The sequence below is a fragment of the Stegastes partitus genome, unplaced genomic scaffold (genome assembly GCF_000690725.1).
Source record: "Stegastes partitus isolate 25-593 unplaced genomic scaffold, Stegastes_partitus-1.0.2 Scaffold773, whole genome shotgun sequence".
In the NCBI taxonomy this organism is placed as follows: Eukaryota; Metazoa; Chordata; class Actinopteri; family Pomacentridae; genus Stegastes; species Stegastes partitus.
The window spans coordinates 263,022-281,219 of record NW_007578504.1 but is presented as its reverse complement, the minus strand read 5'-3'; the positions used below and the strand labels follow the sequence as shown (position 1 = coordinate 281,219).

At 42.7% G+C, this 18,198-nt stretch overlaps 1 protein-coding gene across 1 annotated transcript in view; it reads left to right on the top strand.

Annotated features, from left to right (window-relative positions):
* Window positions 1-18,198, top strand: part of wwox (WW domain containing oxidoreductase) — a 146,714-nt gene that overhangs the window by 1,564 nt on the left and 126,952 nt on the right. The window contains exons 2-5 of the mRNA XM_008291956.1: window positions 883-947; window positions 1,412-1,469; window positions 1,589-1,758; window positions 9,965-10,071. Coding sequence (XP_008290178.1) covers window positions 883-947; window positions 1,412-1,469; window positions 1,589-1,758; window positions 9,965-10,071 — 400 coding nt within the window. The remainder of the gene's footprint in view (window positions 1-882; window positions 948-1,411; window positions 1,470-1,588; window positions 1,759-9,964; window positions 10,072-18,198) is intronic.

Genomic DNA, 18,198 nt, shown 5'->3' with positions numbered 1-18,198 from the left:
ATGGATGGTTATGGTCCATTTTTCTCCTCAGAGGAAAGGTTCTCTGCAAATCAGTAGAAAGTTGTTCTGAGTGATGAAGCATTTCTATCTTGATTGGAGTGGTCTCTTCCAGGATGACAGTGCCCCCGAGGGCTCACTGAATGGTTTGATGAGTATGACAATGATGTAAATCAGATACTGTGGCCTTCACAGTCGCCAGATCTCAACCCAGCTGGACACATGTGGGTGGTTTTGGACCGAAGTGTTAGACAGTGCTTTCTACTATCATCACGACACAAACATTTCTTTTCAAAGACTGGTGTTCATCCCTCCAGTAGAGTTCCAGAGAATTGAAAAATCTCTGCCACGGCACTCTAGGGTGGTTTTGGCAGGACATCGCGGCCCAGCGCCTTATTAAGACATTTTGTGTTGGTTTTTCCTTTCATTTGTCACCCATTTGCATGTATGTCCATTTGATTCTGCCATTTTTCTTGCTTGTTTCTTTCCTTAATGTATAACATCTACCAACCAAGAGACTGCAGACACATTAACAGATTCGACACATTAAAGCAGGGGTGTTGAACTGCGGTTCTCGAGGGCCGCAATCCTGCATGTTTTAGATGTTTCTCTCTTCCAACACACCTGATTCAAATGATCAGCTCATCATCAAGCTCTGCAGAAGTCCGATAACGATCCTGATCATTTGAATCAGGTGTGTTGGAAGAAGGACACATCTAAAACATGCTGGATTGCGGCCCTCGAGGACCGGATGTCGACACCCTTGCATTAAAGTCACTTCGGTGTTGAACAGTGTGTGCTACTCCCAGTATATAGACTCATAAATGAAATAAAGTAACAACACTTTCCTTTCTTCAGCTTTAATCTGTCTCTTTGTACCAACAGCCACGATGAGATGAAGACACAGTGGGAACATCCCAAGACGGGAAAGAAAAAACGCTGTGCTGGAGGTTTGATCCATTCACTTTCTTTTTTTTACAGTTTCCAATAGAATTTTATCTGAACAAGGGCCACTCATATGCAGGGCAGAGATTGTTTCATGTTTTTGAACTGGGGCCAGGAGAATCTGTTTAATATGAATAATATTAACCGTACCACTTTAGATGACTACTCAGTTGCTAACCAATCACTTAAAGTTATTAAAATGGATGGAGTTCAGTGTTGGCTTGAATTGTACATCATCGTCTTTCTTCTCAGCGTATATAACTTAATTAAAATAGCTTTTTATGCTCTTGAATGGTGCTTCAACTGTTGCTTTACAACCGCGGAACCGGGCCTTGTTAAGTATTTCATGCATTCAGCAACTTTATTTGGGATTTTTTTTTTGTGAATTAAGTTATTAAGTTTAATATAATAATTTAGTTTCAATTTATGGTGGCTGTTATAAAGAAATATGTCTGTTTTTTCCCCACAGATCTACCATATGGTTGGGAGCAGGAAACTGATGAAAAAGGACAGATACTTTATGTTGAGTGAGTAGATTGATGTTTGATCTGCTGGTGTTTTTAAATTGCCTTCGTAGGATATGTATTACTATATAGTCTAGGAATTATGCTGCTATTTTAATTGCGGTTTCTTTTATCCTTTTCAGCCACATCAACAAGCGGACCACGTATTTTGACCCGCGCCAAGCATTCACAGTGGAAGACGTGGTGGTGAAGCCAAAACGGTACGACGGAAACACTGCTGCTCTGGAGATCCTGCAGGGTCGCGACCTCTCGGACAAGGTTGTCCTCATAACCGGAGGCAACTCGGGCATTGGTGAGTTTCATGATGTCTTTTTAAAATCTGTTTTCTCAGCTCAATAATGCTCTGTTATGTTGAGCTCCAGTAAAGTGTGCTTCTGCGATGACACCACTAGGTGGTGATGTGGTATCACGCTGTAGGAGGCGGACGTTTGACGAGACTGTCTCCACTGTCTGCGTGTCCTCATCCCTCCACAACTAGGCATTCATCAACATTAGCCTCCAAAATGATACACTTAGACGCAACAAATCACTCCTTAATACCGAACATGACTGTATTGAAGTTCATTAGCAGGGCTGAATTGGATGTCATTGTTAACCGTAATGAATGGTGTCCATTTGTAGCCAGCAAATGCATGGCTCACTATATAATGGTCTGGAAACAAATGTATTTCCTCTTTCCTTTAGTTTAAATTAGCGCAAGTGCTGGCAATTTGTTAGGACTTGCTGCTTTGTTCGAGATAGATAATGACAGCATGAGGAAAATCAAATAAACATAAAATCGTTAATTGTCTTTATATTCAAATTCTTTGTCCCAAGGAAAGTCACAGCAGTGTAATTGCTGTGTGTGTATTATGAGATGCTGCGAGGCTGCACTGTTATACATGGATTTACTGCAGCCTGGGGACCTTCACTGAACAAAGAAGCTTGTGAACTTAAATGACTTGCTGACCTCAATGTTCCTCTGACTTTATCTCTGGGTGTATTTAAAAAAATGCAGTCTTTAGTTTTTGGAATGAAATCACCATTAATGTAACTATGTGATTAAATGATTTCTCACACTGCTAACAGTTCAAGATTTCTAATTATATGCTTCTTGTAGACAGTGTGAATTGTCCGAGGTGTTTTAACAGAAAAACCTAGTAGATCTTAGTAACTAGTAATATGGTCACTCTGTGGCACTTCTCAGCTGAACTCTGTTGTATTTGATTTGATTATATTAAATTATACAGTGTGAAATGTGCCAGATAAGTCAAATAAAAATCACTGCACAACTTGGAACATGCAAAAAGATAAAATACATCTTATGATGCAAATAATGGCAACACCTGAAGCTGAGGCTGAAAACAGATTTAATAAACAGGGACAAAAAAACACATATTAGAGTGTCGAATGAGTCATATACCAAAAATAAAATTGTCAAAGTCTTACACATGAATAAAACCTGAACTTTATGGGTGCAGGTGGAGAGCTTGTGTATAAATGGCTGCGTGATTAGTTTAAACAGCATAAACCCTATATTCAAACTGGATTGTTGTGCCACCTTTTCAGGGGTTTGACTTGCACTGGAACAACCATAGCAGTAAATTAGTGTAATTTTCAAGTAGGATGATGTCCCAAAGCACATATAGAATATAAGGAAGGCCCGTCTGCACTAAAAAAGAGAAGCAACACTGACTTCAATGAGTTTTCTAACAGACACCAGAACTTTACCATTTTCCTAAAAATCATTTTTAAGAAGGGAAAAGCTTAAATCACACTATCAACATCCCCCAAATTCCTCTGTGAGTGTACATATAAAGCACGAATGGAGACAACTGCTTATAGTTTTCACCACAAGAGGGCACAGGAGGTCCATGATGTCGCCGCTTATGGGGTTTTAAAACGTTATCATATTAAATGCTTCACACATGCCTATTTTTTCCTTAATTAAAAAACTATATAATGAAAAAGATAATCCACATTTAACATTTGGTGTGATGTATTTAGTAAATAAAAATGTGTTCATCTGAAAAAAAATAAAAAAAGCAGCTTTTCTCCAAAGACTGTATCAAGTGGCGACGACGCACAGACATTTTTACAGTGTGTGAATACTTAATAAACCCATATTAACATAACCTTTGTTTTAGTCTACCACATATTAAATATGCAGCAGCCATAATTAACAGTATTCTAATAGTAATTGCTACTTCTCGTGTACTTCTTTGACATTCCTATAGTGAAATGTGGTTATGCCAATTGGTTGGACCCACTTAGCATTTTAATGGCATCAATAGTGTTTTAATCCAAGTGTCAAGGCTATTTCCATTTCTTCGCCGCTTATTTCTTCCCACCGCAAATGTGACATTTTTATTAGTAATGGTAAGATATTATTTAATTAGAAAATTTACATTTGAGCTTTTTTAATTTAGCCCTTAATGCACACGAACACGAGAAACACATACATGAATTTATTTATGCATGAAATATCATAGTGTCTGGTTTTGTGACCAGCCTTGAAGCTCCATTGCGATAGTGCTGGGAGGGCGAGACAGTGATGTAGTTTGTCTTGCCAGTGTGTGATCACTGCGCTCAGTTTGCAACATTAGTCTTCCTCTCGCCGCCTTCTTTTGTAAATTAAAAACCAGTACCCACCTGAATGGCGTTTTTTAATTGTGATAATGGAAATGAATGATCGTAGTTTGTCCCCCCACCCCCCACCCAAGCTTGTCCTTCTCTCCCTCTTCTTTTTAAAGGTTTTCTTACTCCTATAGACCTGTGGTTGTACACCTGTACCTCTGCATTGATTCCTAAGCGGCTTTGACCCAGGCCTGAGCCTCCTATCCATCCCCATTACGGACTCCTGCTCTGGCTCTAATTCCCCCCTATCAACTAACTCTCAGGTTATTTACTGGCCAGGGGTCCGTGGAACAGTTGTCCTTAAAGGGGCCATTGTCGTGATATCTCCCCCACTGGGCTGCAGATATAAATTAAGTGTACAGCCATATTTTTAAAGAAATTAAAATCACATTTTGCATTGTTTATTTATATTTTTCAACACGTCATATGGGCTGGGTAAAGCATCCTTTCTTAAAATATTTTCCCCGTCGAAGCAAAACTATATTTCTATTGTGCTCTTTTAGCACATGCAGTCATATTTGCCCTGTGACAGCTCTTTTGGGAACTGTTTGTATGTACATTGATGTGTCCCGCTACCAGGGGAGCATCGTCGGTCTCCCAGGTGCCGTGCTGTCAACATAACATATGTTTAATAGTGGTCAGAAATAACATATTGACCCCCTGTCTCACTCATATAAAACACTCAGGCGAGCGCGACTGTCTTCCATGTGCTTTTTTTTTTTTTTTTTTACTACCAATGCGTGATGCGTGAAGGAAAACCTATGTTTAGGTGGAATCTTTTCCCTATTTCCCGAAAAGCTCTCACAGGAATATCGCAGCATTATGTGTGTTGTAATATCAATATGAAATTAATTGTCCCATCCTAACTTTTTAAAGTTTCTACATGCTCACGACCTAAATTATTCCATTTGACAATTTCAACTCAACTTTTATGTCTGTCCCGTGCAGCGTCTTTATTGTAAAGCAACAAGACGCTGTTACAAAGCCGTCCTCAGTCTAAACGCATGCACTAAATTCCACACGGTATTGTTGTCAAGGTGCAGGGTCAATGTTGGAATAAGAAGCAGAAAAGACTGAGGCGGTCCAGACAGGGAATAGCAAAGGATTTGGAAAAGAGCGCTTCATAATGTTTTTAGTATCTCTATGCATCGTCCCTGCAGTGTTTTAGGACTTTCAATGTTATTCTTATTCATGAAAGACTAACATTGTTCTATATTTGTGTTGATCCCAGTGTTGTGTTGTGAGGATTAAGTGTCAGGCTGGTGCTCTCCTCTCTCTGGATGGAGAGATCCCTAAGCATATTCAGTGAGTCGCAGAGCTGTGGGAGCCTCTGTGTGCAGATTAAACCCATAGCCTAGCTTTGTGGCTGATCATTAGATTGAGGCAGATTTGTTAAGCATAACTGCCATTAAATTGGCTGCAAAGCTCTGGTATTTACTGCACTACTGTTTATGAATAAGGACCCCCTTAAAGACCCGCGCAGCGATGCGTTAAACCCGAGCCTCAGTAAGGAGGGAAATGCATTATTCATAGTGGGAGGAATTAGATGGATAAAAAGATGTTCCTGGTGAGGATGGCATGTGGTGTCTGTGTCTCGCTATGTGTGTCTCTGAGTGGCTGCGTGTGGTTTCGATGACATCCACAGTGCATCTGTGTTTATATTCAGAAGCCTGATAGTGTGTTTTTTTTTTTTTTTCTTCTATTTTGCGTCCGCTGGGCTCCGTGTCCTGCTCCGTCTCCTCCGTGTCAGCTCGCGAACTGAACCAACGAGGAAATCGAAGGAGAGTTTTATTTTTTTTCATCGGGCATTTCATGTCCTGGCTGATGAATGTGTTTATTGGCTACGTAATGAGAACCAGTTATGGTTGGTTAGTCAAATTATTCAACTTTATTAACCTTGGATGAAATTTGCTATGCAGACCCAAACTGGTGTAACATGCAAAGAGTATTATGCTGGAGGCTAGAAGGGTTCAATAATGATTACAGCTCTAATATAATAGAGCTGAAGTGGTTAGAGGGAGAGGATGGAATACATATATGTGCTTAAAGGGTGTAGGTAAAATAAAACGAAGGGGGTATTGGGTTATTGTGTGTAGTCAAGTAGTTTATAGACCTATCGAGTTTACAGTCTGCAGATGATGAGGGGATGAAAGTTACATGATGGGGGGGGTGATTTTTGATGACAGTGATGAAAATAGCCCCAATGCTCAGCAGATATGTGTGCGTGAGGAGGCCTCTGGGGTTTGTGTTTATCCTTGTGCACGTGCGAGATTTGGTGCGGTATGTGTTTATCAACTTTACTGTCCTCTCTGTGAGGCCGGCTGCCCGAGGACCAGGAGTGTCCAGTGTGGTGTGAGGCCATGATGAGAGATTGTGTAGGGAGTTGGAGGTTGACACAGAGGGTCAGCGAGCGAGCGAGAGAGAGAGAGAGAAGGGGGTGGGTGGGTGCTAGATAGGGCCGCATGGATGGTGAGACGGCGGCGGGGGGGGGGAGGTGGGGTCGGGGTAGGAAGGAGGCAGAAGGGGACAGGGAGGGGTAATAGAACCACTTCAGTGCTCTCGCCTGGAACAGCTCAACCTTGGGCTGTAATTACTAACCATACATTCCACTTTTGGGGTGACATCTCCCTCCTCTTGGACTAATGGAGGGGAATTAGAGGGGATCTTAAAAGTCAGAAAGAGTGGGGGAGTTGGGCCGTCCCTCACCTCTTGGGCAAGAAAAAGACAGTGCGGCCGCAGGAACAGGTGCACTCATCACGAGACGGTCGGGCTGTTTCCCCAATCGCTCCGCCGTTCGCTTATTCACTGCTTTCGGGAAGCGATTCAGAGATTAAATTCGCCATCTTGCTTCAACCTCGTTGTCTCTCCATAGCTAAGTTGATATCAAAAGCATAAAGTACACCAAAATATCCTTTATTTTTATAATACTGTTAAAGAAAAGAGGGATTAGTAGTAGAAACTGTACATGCTACTAACACAAATGCACAAATTTTGCCATTAGTACTGTGCATTATATTGTAAACATTCTGGACAGAGACTTAAAGAGACCTAAATATGGGTTTAATGATAGAATTTAAGGTGGGACAAGGCAGTGACAGCATTAGATCAGATAGAAGGGGTGCATTTTGTTAAGAAATCTTCTAATTAATCAACACTAAACCAACTCAAAGACCAAGAACACGTATAAATAAATCAGACTGATAGCAGACTGTAAACAGGACGGAGATAAGCAGAATTAAACAGCGTAATTAAAAGTCACATTTATCACATTCGCTCACTGCTTCAGAAACGGCACCCAACATATTTTTTAAATTGCAGTTCAAAACGCTTTGGCTTCATATGTACTCTGTCCGTGATCTGTGTGTTTTTTTTCTCGTTTTCAGCTCCAGCGAAAGGGGGATTGTGGGAACTCGACATGTTTACCCACAGGTCTTGTAATGATCTGAATTGACTTCTGTTTGCCCAATTGTACTGCAGAGCTTATTTTAGTTAAATGCCTCTTTGGATGCAGATCAAGAGAGAGAAGGAGCAGGCGGCTCCGTTTGCCAAATAAACACGTTTACTGACGAGGCTGGTAATGATCTCATTACATTGAGCCAATACACCTGTGTACGAGGGGGATCCAGAGAGGGGCGGCGGGCCAGGGAGGACAAACAAACCGTGAAATCACTAAATCACACTCATTATTGGGGGATATCAGTAGGGCCAGGATCCTAATGTACCATGAAGAGCATTCACTGCTTAATGGACATTTTACACATTTTTTATGCATTTTATACATTACAGTAAAACACATTTTCAACAATAGCTGAGCCATTTACTGTATTTTTGTTACGTTGTCAAGCTTCAGATTGAACAAGCACGCAATCGAGACGTCTTCATCTCCCGGCTTTTTAAAAAAAAAAAAAAAAATCGCGCGCAGATTCTTCTCCTCTCTTCGCCACGCTGTTGTCTGATTAGACAAAAGAACCTGGACGAGGCATTACAGCCCAGCAGGCCTCCTGTGTGTTGTAAAACAGCTTATGGCGTCTGTCGATCCACCGGAGCAAAAGAAACCCCTGTCTGACCCCTTGTCATGTTCCACCATCGGCATACAATGCTGAAACAGGCTCCCTTTGTTGTACACCTGACCAAGAACTAATTTCATTGCGGCCCTCTCCACCGGTAACACGGGCGAGAGGGCGGGGAGTCTCTGTTACAGCAACGCCACTCTCGTTATTTCACAATTAATGTCAAGCCCTTGTTATTTGTCATTGCAAATACATGGCATCGGTGCTGCTGCTGTTGTCGCTGCCATATTCTAATTTGTTCTCCATTATGGAAAACACTGGTGTCGATTAATTTCACTTTCATGCTTTGTACACACAACAAGTGAGTGTGAGGTGTTGTTGTTTACCAGAAGCAACAAACTCTTGTCCAATTTCTAAAGACTGAAAAAAAAAGAGCTTTTAAATGAGGCCACGTTTAGAGAAGAAATCTTGAATATACTTTTATCGCTATTGTCTTTAATGTTTGGATTATTGCAGACGTTTTACACCGAGGAGATTTTTCTTTCCTAAAGCCTGCTGCTGCTCCACCTTCAAATTCAAAGCACACCCAGGGAGTCACACTGCTTGTTTTTTTTTTTTTTTTCCTTTTTCTGTCATGTTGTTTTTATTTTCATTTCCATTTCCTGTGAGTGAAACGATCTCCGCTCACAGCCACAGTCCCCTCCATTACACCTAATAAGGTGTCATATAATTTCATTCCATGCTTCACTTGTCAGAAAGGGCTTCCAATCCTACTCCAATTTTGAGTTTTAATAGATATTAGTCCTTAACACTCTCCTCACAATTAGGCCTCCCAGTTTTGCTCTTAATGAAAATCAGATTAAGACATATAATCTAATTACAGTCCATATTAATCCACCCTCTGATACACTCTGCCTACTGCTCTGCCTCTCAGACCCTCTTTGCCACAATCAATTATTGAGCCTGTCACTTTGTCAATCAGGACCCCTCACTCTGCATGTGTAGATAGCGCTTCGTATTTAGAGGCTGGACTGAGAAAATATGACACGGCTCGGCGCTGCTGAACTTCTCCGTGACACTTTGAGGGATAGTAAATGTCAAAGGAAATAAAAATACGATGAAGGGAAAAAAGTTGATCTCGTAAATTAATTCAACCTACGGGATGAAATGACCCATTTAGACTTGTAATTTAGAAATGAACTTCTCTCCCTCTATCTTCAGTTTTTGTCAGTTTTATCGTGACTACATGATTTGGATGGAGCCATGAAGTAGTCTTGGACTGATAAATTCCGCGCATATCCGCGGACCTCGTTTCATGTGAGGAAATGTCCTTATCGGAGGCTCTTTGATGTGCGGAAATATCACGCCAAGGTTCAGTTTGAATGCCACGTCTGTTCGATTGCTCATTTGACTGCTTCTATTATGACCCGTGTTTTCATAATTACTGCCATCGCCGTGTAATTATTAGCATAATTAACAACCGACCTCCCTTCCTCTAACCCAGTGTGAGCCGCGATACCTTCTGGAGAGCCGGCGGTCAGATCCAAAAAACTTTATCTAAGACGAGAAGAGGAAGTCTCGAACCACAATAATTCAATCAGTTTCATCACTTCAGAGAGAAATGATTAACTCCCTCTGCCAGACCACTGGGTTGCTCAATGAAAGGAATTATATGGAAAATTGATGGGGATTTTAACTTGCACCCACATGCCCCCCTCCACCACCACCCCATTAGATTCAACCCCTGAGAATCAAAGTTATCTTCAGAAAAACTCATCTTTGAAGCATTGCTCGCTTTCATTCTATTTTTTTCCCCCCTCTTCTCTTTCTGTCTTTGTCTCCCTGTCTGTCTCGCCTTCCTTCTTGTCTCAGGCTTCGAGACGGCCAGGTCTTTTGCTCTTCACGGCGCCCACGTGATCCTGGCGTGTCGAAACCTGTCTCGGGCCAGCAAGGCCGTCAGCCTCATCCAGCAGGAGTGGGTAAGTGGCAGGAAAAGTGACCTTTCTTTTTTTTCCCCCCTGAAGCCTAAAATGCTGAAAGAATGAGTCTAGTTATATTATTAATAAATATTTTTCTCACTGACAACAAATTCCATGGAAAGACCAACAGTGAGCTGATCCAATAACAACAACGACTGTCAGTGTAGCCGAAGTGTCGCTGATCTACAGTAACTCATTCTTTGTGTCTCACACTTTAGATCCAAAAACTATTAAAAACACATCAGCGAGCTCACACCACCCTGTGACCATAAATTCTTAGTAGAATTACAAATGTGGTAGAAAAGAAATTGTTTGAGACACAAACACAATTTGTTCTTAAAGGAAGGTTTCCAAAAAACCCCAATTTTTTTTTTTTTAAAGAATATACATCTTTGCTAAGAACCAGTGAGTTTAGAGCCAAAGACAGGTTTTTGGAAAGTGCAGTCCAGGTCATTAAGTATTTGGACAATTTTTCTTGGTAAAACTCTGCTTCAGCACGTTTAGTTTGACAGAAAATACTGGATACTCGCTACATTAACTATATTATATATTACAGCCCTTTTAACACATATTAAGGGGCCACAAGAGGAAATGCTAAAGATCTCAAAGAAAGAATAACATCCAAATATTTATGGTCAAGATGGTATGTCTGTCCATTCAGAAGGAGTCATTCCTTTCCCCCTCCAGTTAAGTCTTTTTTTTCGTGTGTGATTTTTGTCTAAACTCAGCTCTAAGAATTGAGGATGTTGCGCAGATTGTAGAGCTCTCGGAGACAAATTCACGATCTGCATCCGTGGAAATAGTTTCAGCGTGAACTGTGAATGTCTGATACATCCATCCATTATCTATACACCGCTTAATCCTCACAAGGGTAGCAGGGGGCTGGAGTCTATCCCAGCTGACTTAGGGCGAAGGCAGGGGACACCCTGGACAGGTCACCAGTCTATCACAGGGCTACACTTAGAGACAGACAACCAAGCACACTCACATTCACACTTACGGACAATTTAGAATCACCGATTAACCTCAGCATGTTTTTGGACCTTGTGGGAGACCTTGTGCCGGAGAACCCGGAGAGAACCCACGCTGCACGGGGAGAACATGCAAACTCCACGCAGAAAGATTCCGGTGCCCCCACCGGGACGCGAACCGGCGACCTTCTTGCTGTGAGGCAACAGTGCTAACCAACTGCGCCACCTTGCATGTCTGATGCAGTTTATGTTATATTAATTCACAAGTTAGTGGCATGAAATAAATGATTCATGTTTCTATATAACCTACAAATTCTAATTTCCCTAAAAAAAACAGAGAGAGATCTTTTACTTTAAATGAGAATAAAGCTACACGTTCTCTCAAACTTGCCCGGCACACTTTGCCAGGAACTGTGAAGAAACTTCTGCATGAGTGTCTCTCTCTGCAGAGTGAGAGAGGGAGTTAAATGGAGGGAGGGAGAGGGAGAAAAAAGTGAGAGGGCATCTGATAATTACCTGAGATTATTGCTCTAATATCGCTGCGCTTGTGACATGTCCCCAGATTTACGAGTGTGGGAAAATAAACAAGTGAAATGTGGGTGCTGGAGCAGAAAGAATAAGCCATTAGCACTGGGTTGATTACAGAGAGCAGGACTTGAAGAAGACGGAGAGTGAGTGCTCGGCGCAGATATGAAGAGAGAGGCTGCGAAGGAGGAAAAGAGGGGGAGAAAAAGGGAGAGAGAGGGAGGGAGGTGGGGGAGACAAACGCCTTTGAGCGGGAGTAGATCTGCAGTGTTTAAACTCACCAAAGTCTCTAATTGAAGTATGCCCCTGGGGCTGTCAGTGCTGCTCCACACTGTGAAATCCAGCGCTTTGTCTAAATGAGTGAGGAAAAGCTCGGATCCCCACTACCGGATTTTGTAGTCAAATTGATTTTCAAGCTTCACACCTGCCACAGAATTATCTGAGACGTTAAATGTTAGTGAATTAACAAATGGGAGCTGCCTCGAATTGCTTTTAAAGAATAAACGATTGTGACCTCTGCGGCGTAAATGACACTCGCTCCTATTTGCGCCACATCGCCGTGTAAGATTGTCAGCAAATTTTACGAGAGAGGGTTAATAGAGTTTGGTACAGTTCGAATAGAGCCCGAGTGGTGAATTAGCATTCCCTCAGCTCGCTCCATATTTCCTTTTTTCAAGGAATCCCCCCCTGTTATAGGCTAATGAATAAAAGTCACAATATCAGAATAAATCTTTGCCGCAAATTCTCCCCTCTGGCGACATTATTAATAGATTCAGGAGAAGAATAGAGAGAGGGATTAATCTTTAAGATGATGGATGGACTCTGCTTACCTTCCCATGCTCCTATGTTAAGGTCATTTTGATAAGAGGGTATATTTTGGGGTCCTCTGTACAAAAGGTCATCATATCTACTTCCAGGTCCCTCTCAGAGTTCCGCTCTGGCTGCCAGGAGTGGAACTGCTGTCCCGATTGCACGGGACCTCTGCCCTCTAACTACCTGCTTACAATTACTCTGAACTCTCTCTTTTCTCCAACTCTCCCTCTCTCTCTGCGTCTGGCTGTGTGGGCTGTTCAGAGGTGGAGAGTGATGGCTCGCTCACAGCGCAGGGCGGTGCAGTTCGCCGTAGCGCCGTGTACTGACAGTGGGTATAATAGTGGGGTCGCTGATGGATAATGGGCAGGTCAGAACAGCCAGGAAGAGCGGGGTCAGAGGGCTCATCCTTCCCAGCCAATCATACTGTATTCTGCCAAGAACAGCGACAGTACAAACAGAACAATGCACTTTCCAGAAGATTCCTGGAAGAGAAGAATCTGCCCCGTGCTTCCGCTTCACCATTAAGTAATATACAAGTTTGTATATCTAACACATTTACCTGTTCATTCATTAACGATCAACATTATCCGGTTCGTTTAGCGCTTTAGAGATCATATTATCTGTGTTTTTGTCAGCTTTTTTTTGAGTTTCTTGCTGTGCTTACGCTACTTAGTGTTTTCATGATGAGACTTTAGCTGCATCTCCTCTGCAGCCCTAATCTGAGTAGAGTGTGTTGTTTTCTCCGCCTCTATTTGAGCTGTGAGGTGAAACCCCTCCAGCAGGCTCATTAGGGGAGTTTAGAGTGGCGGAGAGGGGATAAACATTTACCTTATGATTGTGTTTTACAATAAGCCTGATGCTGGTTGCCTTTATAGGGTTCAAAGGGGGCTGTTTTTATAGGCAGTGATGAAGCCACAGTAAAACCAGGGGATTAGGCAGCAGATGGGTGCTGGAGAAGGATGGAGGCAGAGCAGAAGGACATGGGAAGACAGAGAGTACGCAGCTTGTAAGACAGATATGCTTGTTTGTAGAAGCAAAAACTTCATGTGAACCGATAAAGTATCGTCTAATTTGTTTCTCCTCCTCTGTGCAGACCTTAGGGCCCTGCAGCTCTTGGCCTCTACTCTCCGCTTTACTACATGCTATTCTCCCATCGCCCCTTACCTATCCATCTCCCATTCCACTCACAGTACAAGCAGGTTAAGTTGCTGGTTAACAACCAAAGTGTTGCCTGCATGCTAGAGATTTATTTTTCCTGATTGTCTTTAAAATTATGCTTATCTTTGATTCCAAAGTCTCCCTCAGAGAGCTGTAATAGACTCCCCTGAGATGTAGCCCGCTACTTGGTGGGCCAACCAAGGCCCTTGGCCCCTGAGTAGAATACAACACGCACAGACACACGTATGCCTTGGTTTTATTTTGTAATTTCTTTCCTTTTTTTTAATCCAAAATGCTCATTTTCCCCGCTGCCCCTTTCTACAACACATGCTAATGAGATGCTTTGTAAGGGCGTTAATTAGCGAGTTAGTCACTGATTGCTGTGCTTGTTTTTGTTGTGTGTGTGTGTGGCGGGGGGGTATTAATATGGCTGTGCGCCGCTGAGGAGAGTTCTATCAGGGTCTGCTCTGGAACCAATTAGGCTAAAGCTCAGTGTCCACTGAGGCTGCTGGGAGAAAAAAAGCCTGCTGCTTGCAATGTCAAACAGCAACATTAACACAGGCCGGAGAGGCAGCGCAAGACAGGCAGACAGAGAGCTGATAAGCAGCGGTCATTCACACAGGCAGGCAGACCGGCTGACAGACAGACAGACAGACAGCTCCTCGGCCCAAAATGAAAATCAGCCAAAGAATGTGCTCGTACCGTCTGCCACACACTGTTGTTTTCACCGTTTTTAATCAAGCTTTAGAAATGACAAACAAGTGACAAAAGATGACTGTGGTCGATAGGCTAATAATACATGTCTGTTTTTTAAAAATACTTTTACCAAAAATGATTTTCACCCTCTGTCTCATAAATCAATGACAACACAGTTGTTTGCTACCACAGCAGTAAAACGCTTGTTAACTTTGCCAACAAGCTTTTCGCATGTCTTCATTGGGATTTAGCTCCACTCCTCTTTTGCGACGGCCTCCTGGTGTTTAGGGTTGGATGGCTTCCTTGCCATCATTCTTGTCTTCAGTTTCCTCCACAGATTCTTGATGGGAGTCAGGTCTGGATCCTTGCTGAGCCGCTCTACGTTGGTATCACTTTCTCTTTTAAACATGTCTTGACCGCTTTGGCTCGTTGTGTCAGATGATTGTCTTGTTGGAAGCTATATTGCTGCCCAAGGCCAAGGTCTGCCGAATAGTCCCTGATGTTTTCCTCCAGAATCTTAATGTAGATTTCTTTTCTCTTGACACTGTTCACTTTGACAAGTTTCCATGGCCAACTGGATGGAACCCACCCCCAAAGCATTACATTCCTACCATGCCTGACTGTGAGGCTGGTGTTCTTGGGGTAGAATACTTTTCCTATATTTTCCAAACAAAAGCTACATCTCTGTATCCAAACAACTCCATTTTTGTCTCAAATGACCATAGAAATGATAGCCTAAAGCTTTCATCTTTGTCCAGGTGAGCTTTTGCAAAGCCTAGGTGAGCCGTTTTGTGTCTGTGTTGGAGAACTGGAGTCCTCCTTTGTCAGCATCCATGGATTCAGCCTTTTGCAGTGAGTCCTGAAGTATCTACTTGAGATGTTGGTACCAGAATTGCTCAGATTCATCATCCTTAATCCTTTCTTTTCTTCTCTGTGGCCTCTCACATGACCATTCTTGCCAATACAGGCCTCATTTTTGGTTTTCCATCATGCCCTTTGACATTTTTCACAGCATGAAACTTCTTGTACTTTTTGGCTTTGCTTTACAATGTGACCAGTAGCAACACAAACTCTCTAAGCCACTTGGTTTTAGCCATGACTAGTAACTGACAAGAGATTTATAGCTGTTCTTAATGTACAGTTATTGCAATGCTATAGGACATGGTACAATTTACTGGGAACATTTGGAATTATATAGACGCAAACAAACACATAAATAGTGAAAATGTGTCTTTAACCTTTGTAACACAATGTCTTATTATCTTTTCTTGCTTGTTTATGTCATATGAAGTCAGCAGAACATATTGGTCAAATAGAAAGTCACTATAACGACGTGGATAACAACTATTTTCTCCTTATTCTGTGTCTGTATATATATGTACACATACCTCTTTAGATACTTCTTTGGTGGTTGTCATGCTGTCGGATATAGCAATATTCTTTTCCAAGCATCTGCTATTTCAGGTGGGGAGTGACTTGGATTTTTACAAGGCAGAGGTGGAGGAATGCATCCTAACCTTTCAGATGTCAGTACATAAGGTTCCCATACCTTCCCAACACACCATCTTGGACTGTTTTTTTTTTTTTCTGAGTTCGAGGCTTATGATTTATAAGAGAATGTCACGTGTTTGTGATTCGTGGCCTACATACAGCAGCATGAGGTGGCAAAGTTCCAGATAAGTCCCGTATTTCTTCTAGAAAACTACTTAGTTGCATGACTGTGTTAATCTGGATACACTTTCAGAGCCTTTTGTGTCATCCTCACTCTACCTTTAACCTGAATCACACTGGTTTGGAGAGGGGAAAGTGGTGTATACTTGTGTGTGTGTGTGCCTGCATTTGTCCATTTGCCAAGTGCATAACCTCCTGTGTCAGTCTGACAGGCCCTGTGCCCCGCTGGCCACCACGCCATGCCACGCTACAGCCACGCTCCTCTCGCTGAGGCCGACAGGAAGTGACACATGTGAAATGCTGACCTGGTGGGTTGCAGCCCCTCCAGGGTCTCAGGATGCTGCTCTTTTTTAGTCACTGTTCGCCTCTCCTCCTTCGCACAAGTGCTAATTCCTCCCCCCACCCCTCATCTTTCAGAAAGGCCTCAAAAGACCTGCGCCCTCTCCGCTCACCTTTCGGTTCCCTACCACTGTTTCCTCTTCTTTTCTTTCACAAAATGATTAAGGAAATTGCAGTCCATTTCCCAGGTCAGTGAGCAGGTCTGTAGCACTCTCCAGAGGTTCCAGAGAGCCCAGTAGATCATAGTTAATCATCTTTAGGTCCTACATCTTGCAGGATTTAAACTTAAGCTTTTCCCCCTGTAATTGTGTTCCTAATGTGATTTCACAACCACGTTAAATAGTATAACACCATGTAAACACCCTCAGTAAGTGCATTTTCTTTCCTTCTGACATAGGGCAACGGCTAACACCGAAACAGCATTTTACCTAAATTGCTTTAATTAAAACATACTTACCTGTTTTCAGTAATTTGGGAATACTCACATGGTGCCCCTTCTTTCATTTTAAAGCGTTAGCTAGGGTAATTGCTTATGCGTGTGATTTTGCTGACATACCGCTGTTGAAGCTCAGATAAATCCGGTGGAGATTGTTGTCGGTGACGTCAAAGCTTGTACTTAAGTAGCCCAGGAGCCCCTTTTCAGATTGTCCCCAGACTACAGCAGCATTACACCTGCGCTGCTGCCTCCTCCTCCTGCTCTCCCCGTCCTCTCCTCAGGTGCATCCACTAAATCACCGGGGGAGAGCTGGTACTCCCTTATTTCCAGGATAACGCATTTTGCAAATCGGTTTGTTTCTTTGCATATTAGTAGCATGTGTCTGCCTCTCCAGGAAACACTTGCTTATCTCTCTCTATTTACTTTGTTTGTTTTCTGCTTCCATTCTGCCTGTGAACTGGGAATAAAAAGGTCCCACGTCCTCACTTATTCTCGATTTCAGCTCGGTAGTGAAGAGAGCGGGAAGGACGGATTGAATGAAGGCGCAATTGCGATATGTAAATTTAATGAGGGAACCCCCTTTTTTTCCTCAAATTTATCCCGCTCTGATTCCTCCAACAAGCGACCACACAAGGCTCAGGGACTGCAGCAGGATTTACTGTAATATACCATTGAGCATTTCTTTACATTACACAGGTGACCGTTACAATGCAGCTTGTGGGAATACTAAAGGAGGCTTTGTGTAGTATAGACTGTTAGTATAAAAGTGTAAGAGTTGAATACCTTGAAGTTTTACAGTAGTAAGCATTTTGTGTGTGTGTGTGTGATTGTGCATCTACGTAACACACTCCACAAGTTCAGTCTGTGGTGCACACTTACGTGCACACACACATGCACACTGCACACACCCATCCACATGGTGTGTATTTAAATGCTTGATTATGCATTTTGCATAGCTTTGGGACATGCATCACTCTTCCCAGACTGCTAATAAAGTGACCAGGGAGATGGGGAACCTAAATGAATCCTAAAGTGCCTGGCTTGCATTCCTCACTCTCTCACTCTCCCTCACCGCTCTGCTTAGTTATTCCAGCCCGTCGTGAAAAGCTGTGCGCCGCTCGGCTCTGTTCCTCCTTATGTCTGTCTGCTATAGCCAGGTGCTCTGTCTCTTGAAGAGGTGTGGCCTGCTCCTAATTGCCTGGACCACAGTGAACTATGGGCAAATGCTCTGTGTGAAGGAGCACCGCGGAGGAATAATTTTGAATAAATCACATAGTTAGCCGGTTGATATTTTCTGCTAAATAAGCAGTTCAGCAGCCGTCTCACAAGGAGGTGTGAGCGTTAGAATGATGGGTCACTTGCCATAGGTCATGTTGGGGAGGATTTAAATGATTTAAATGATGTCACTGCCACTGAAGGGGACAGGTTGAGGAAGGATGTGTAAGGCAGCACCTCTTTGTTGTTTGAACCTGACAGATTTTCATCCCTCTCTCTTTCACGTTTCCCTCTGAAGGAGGG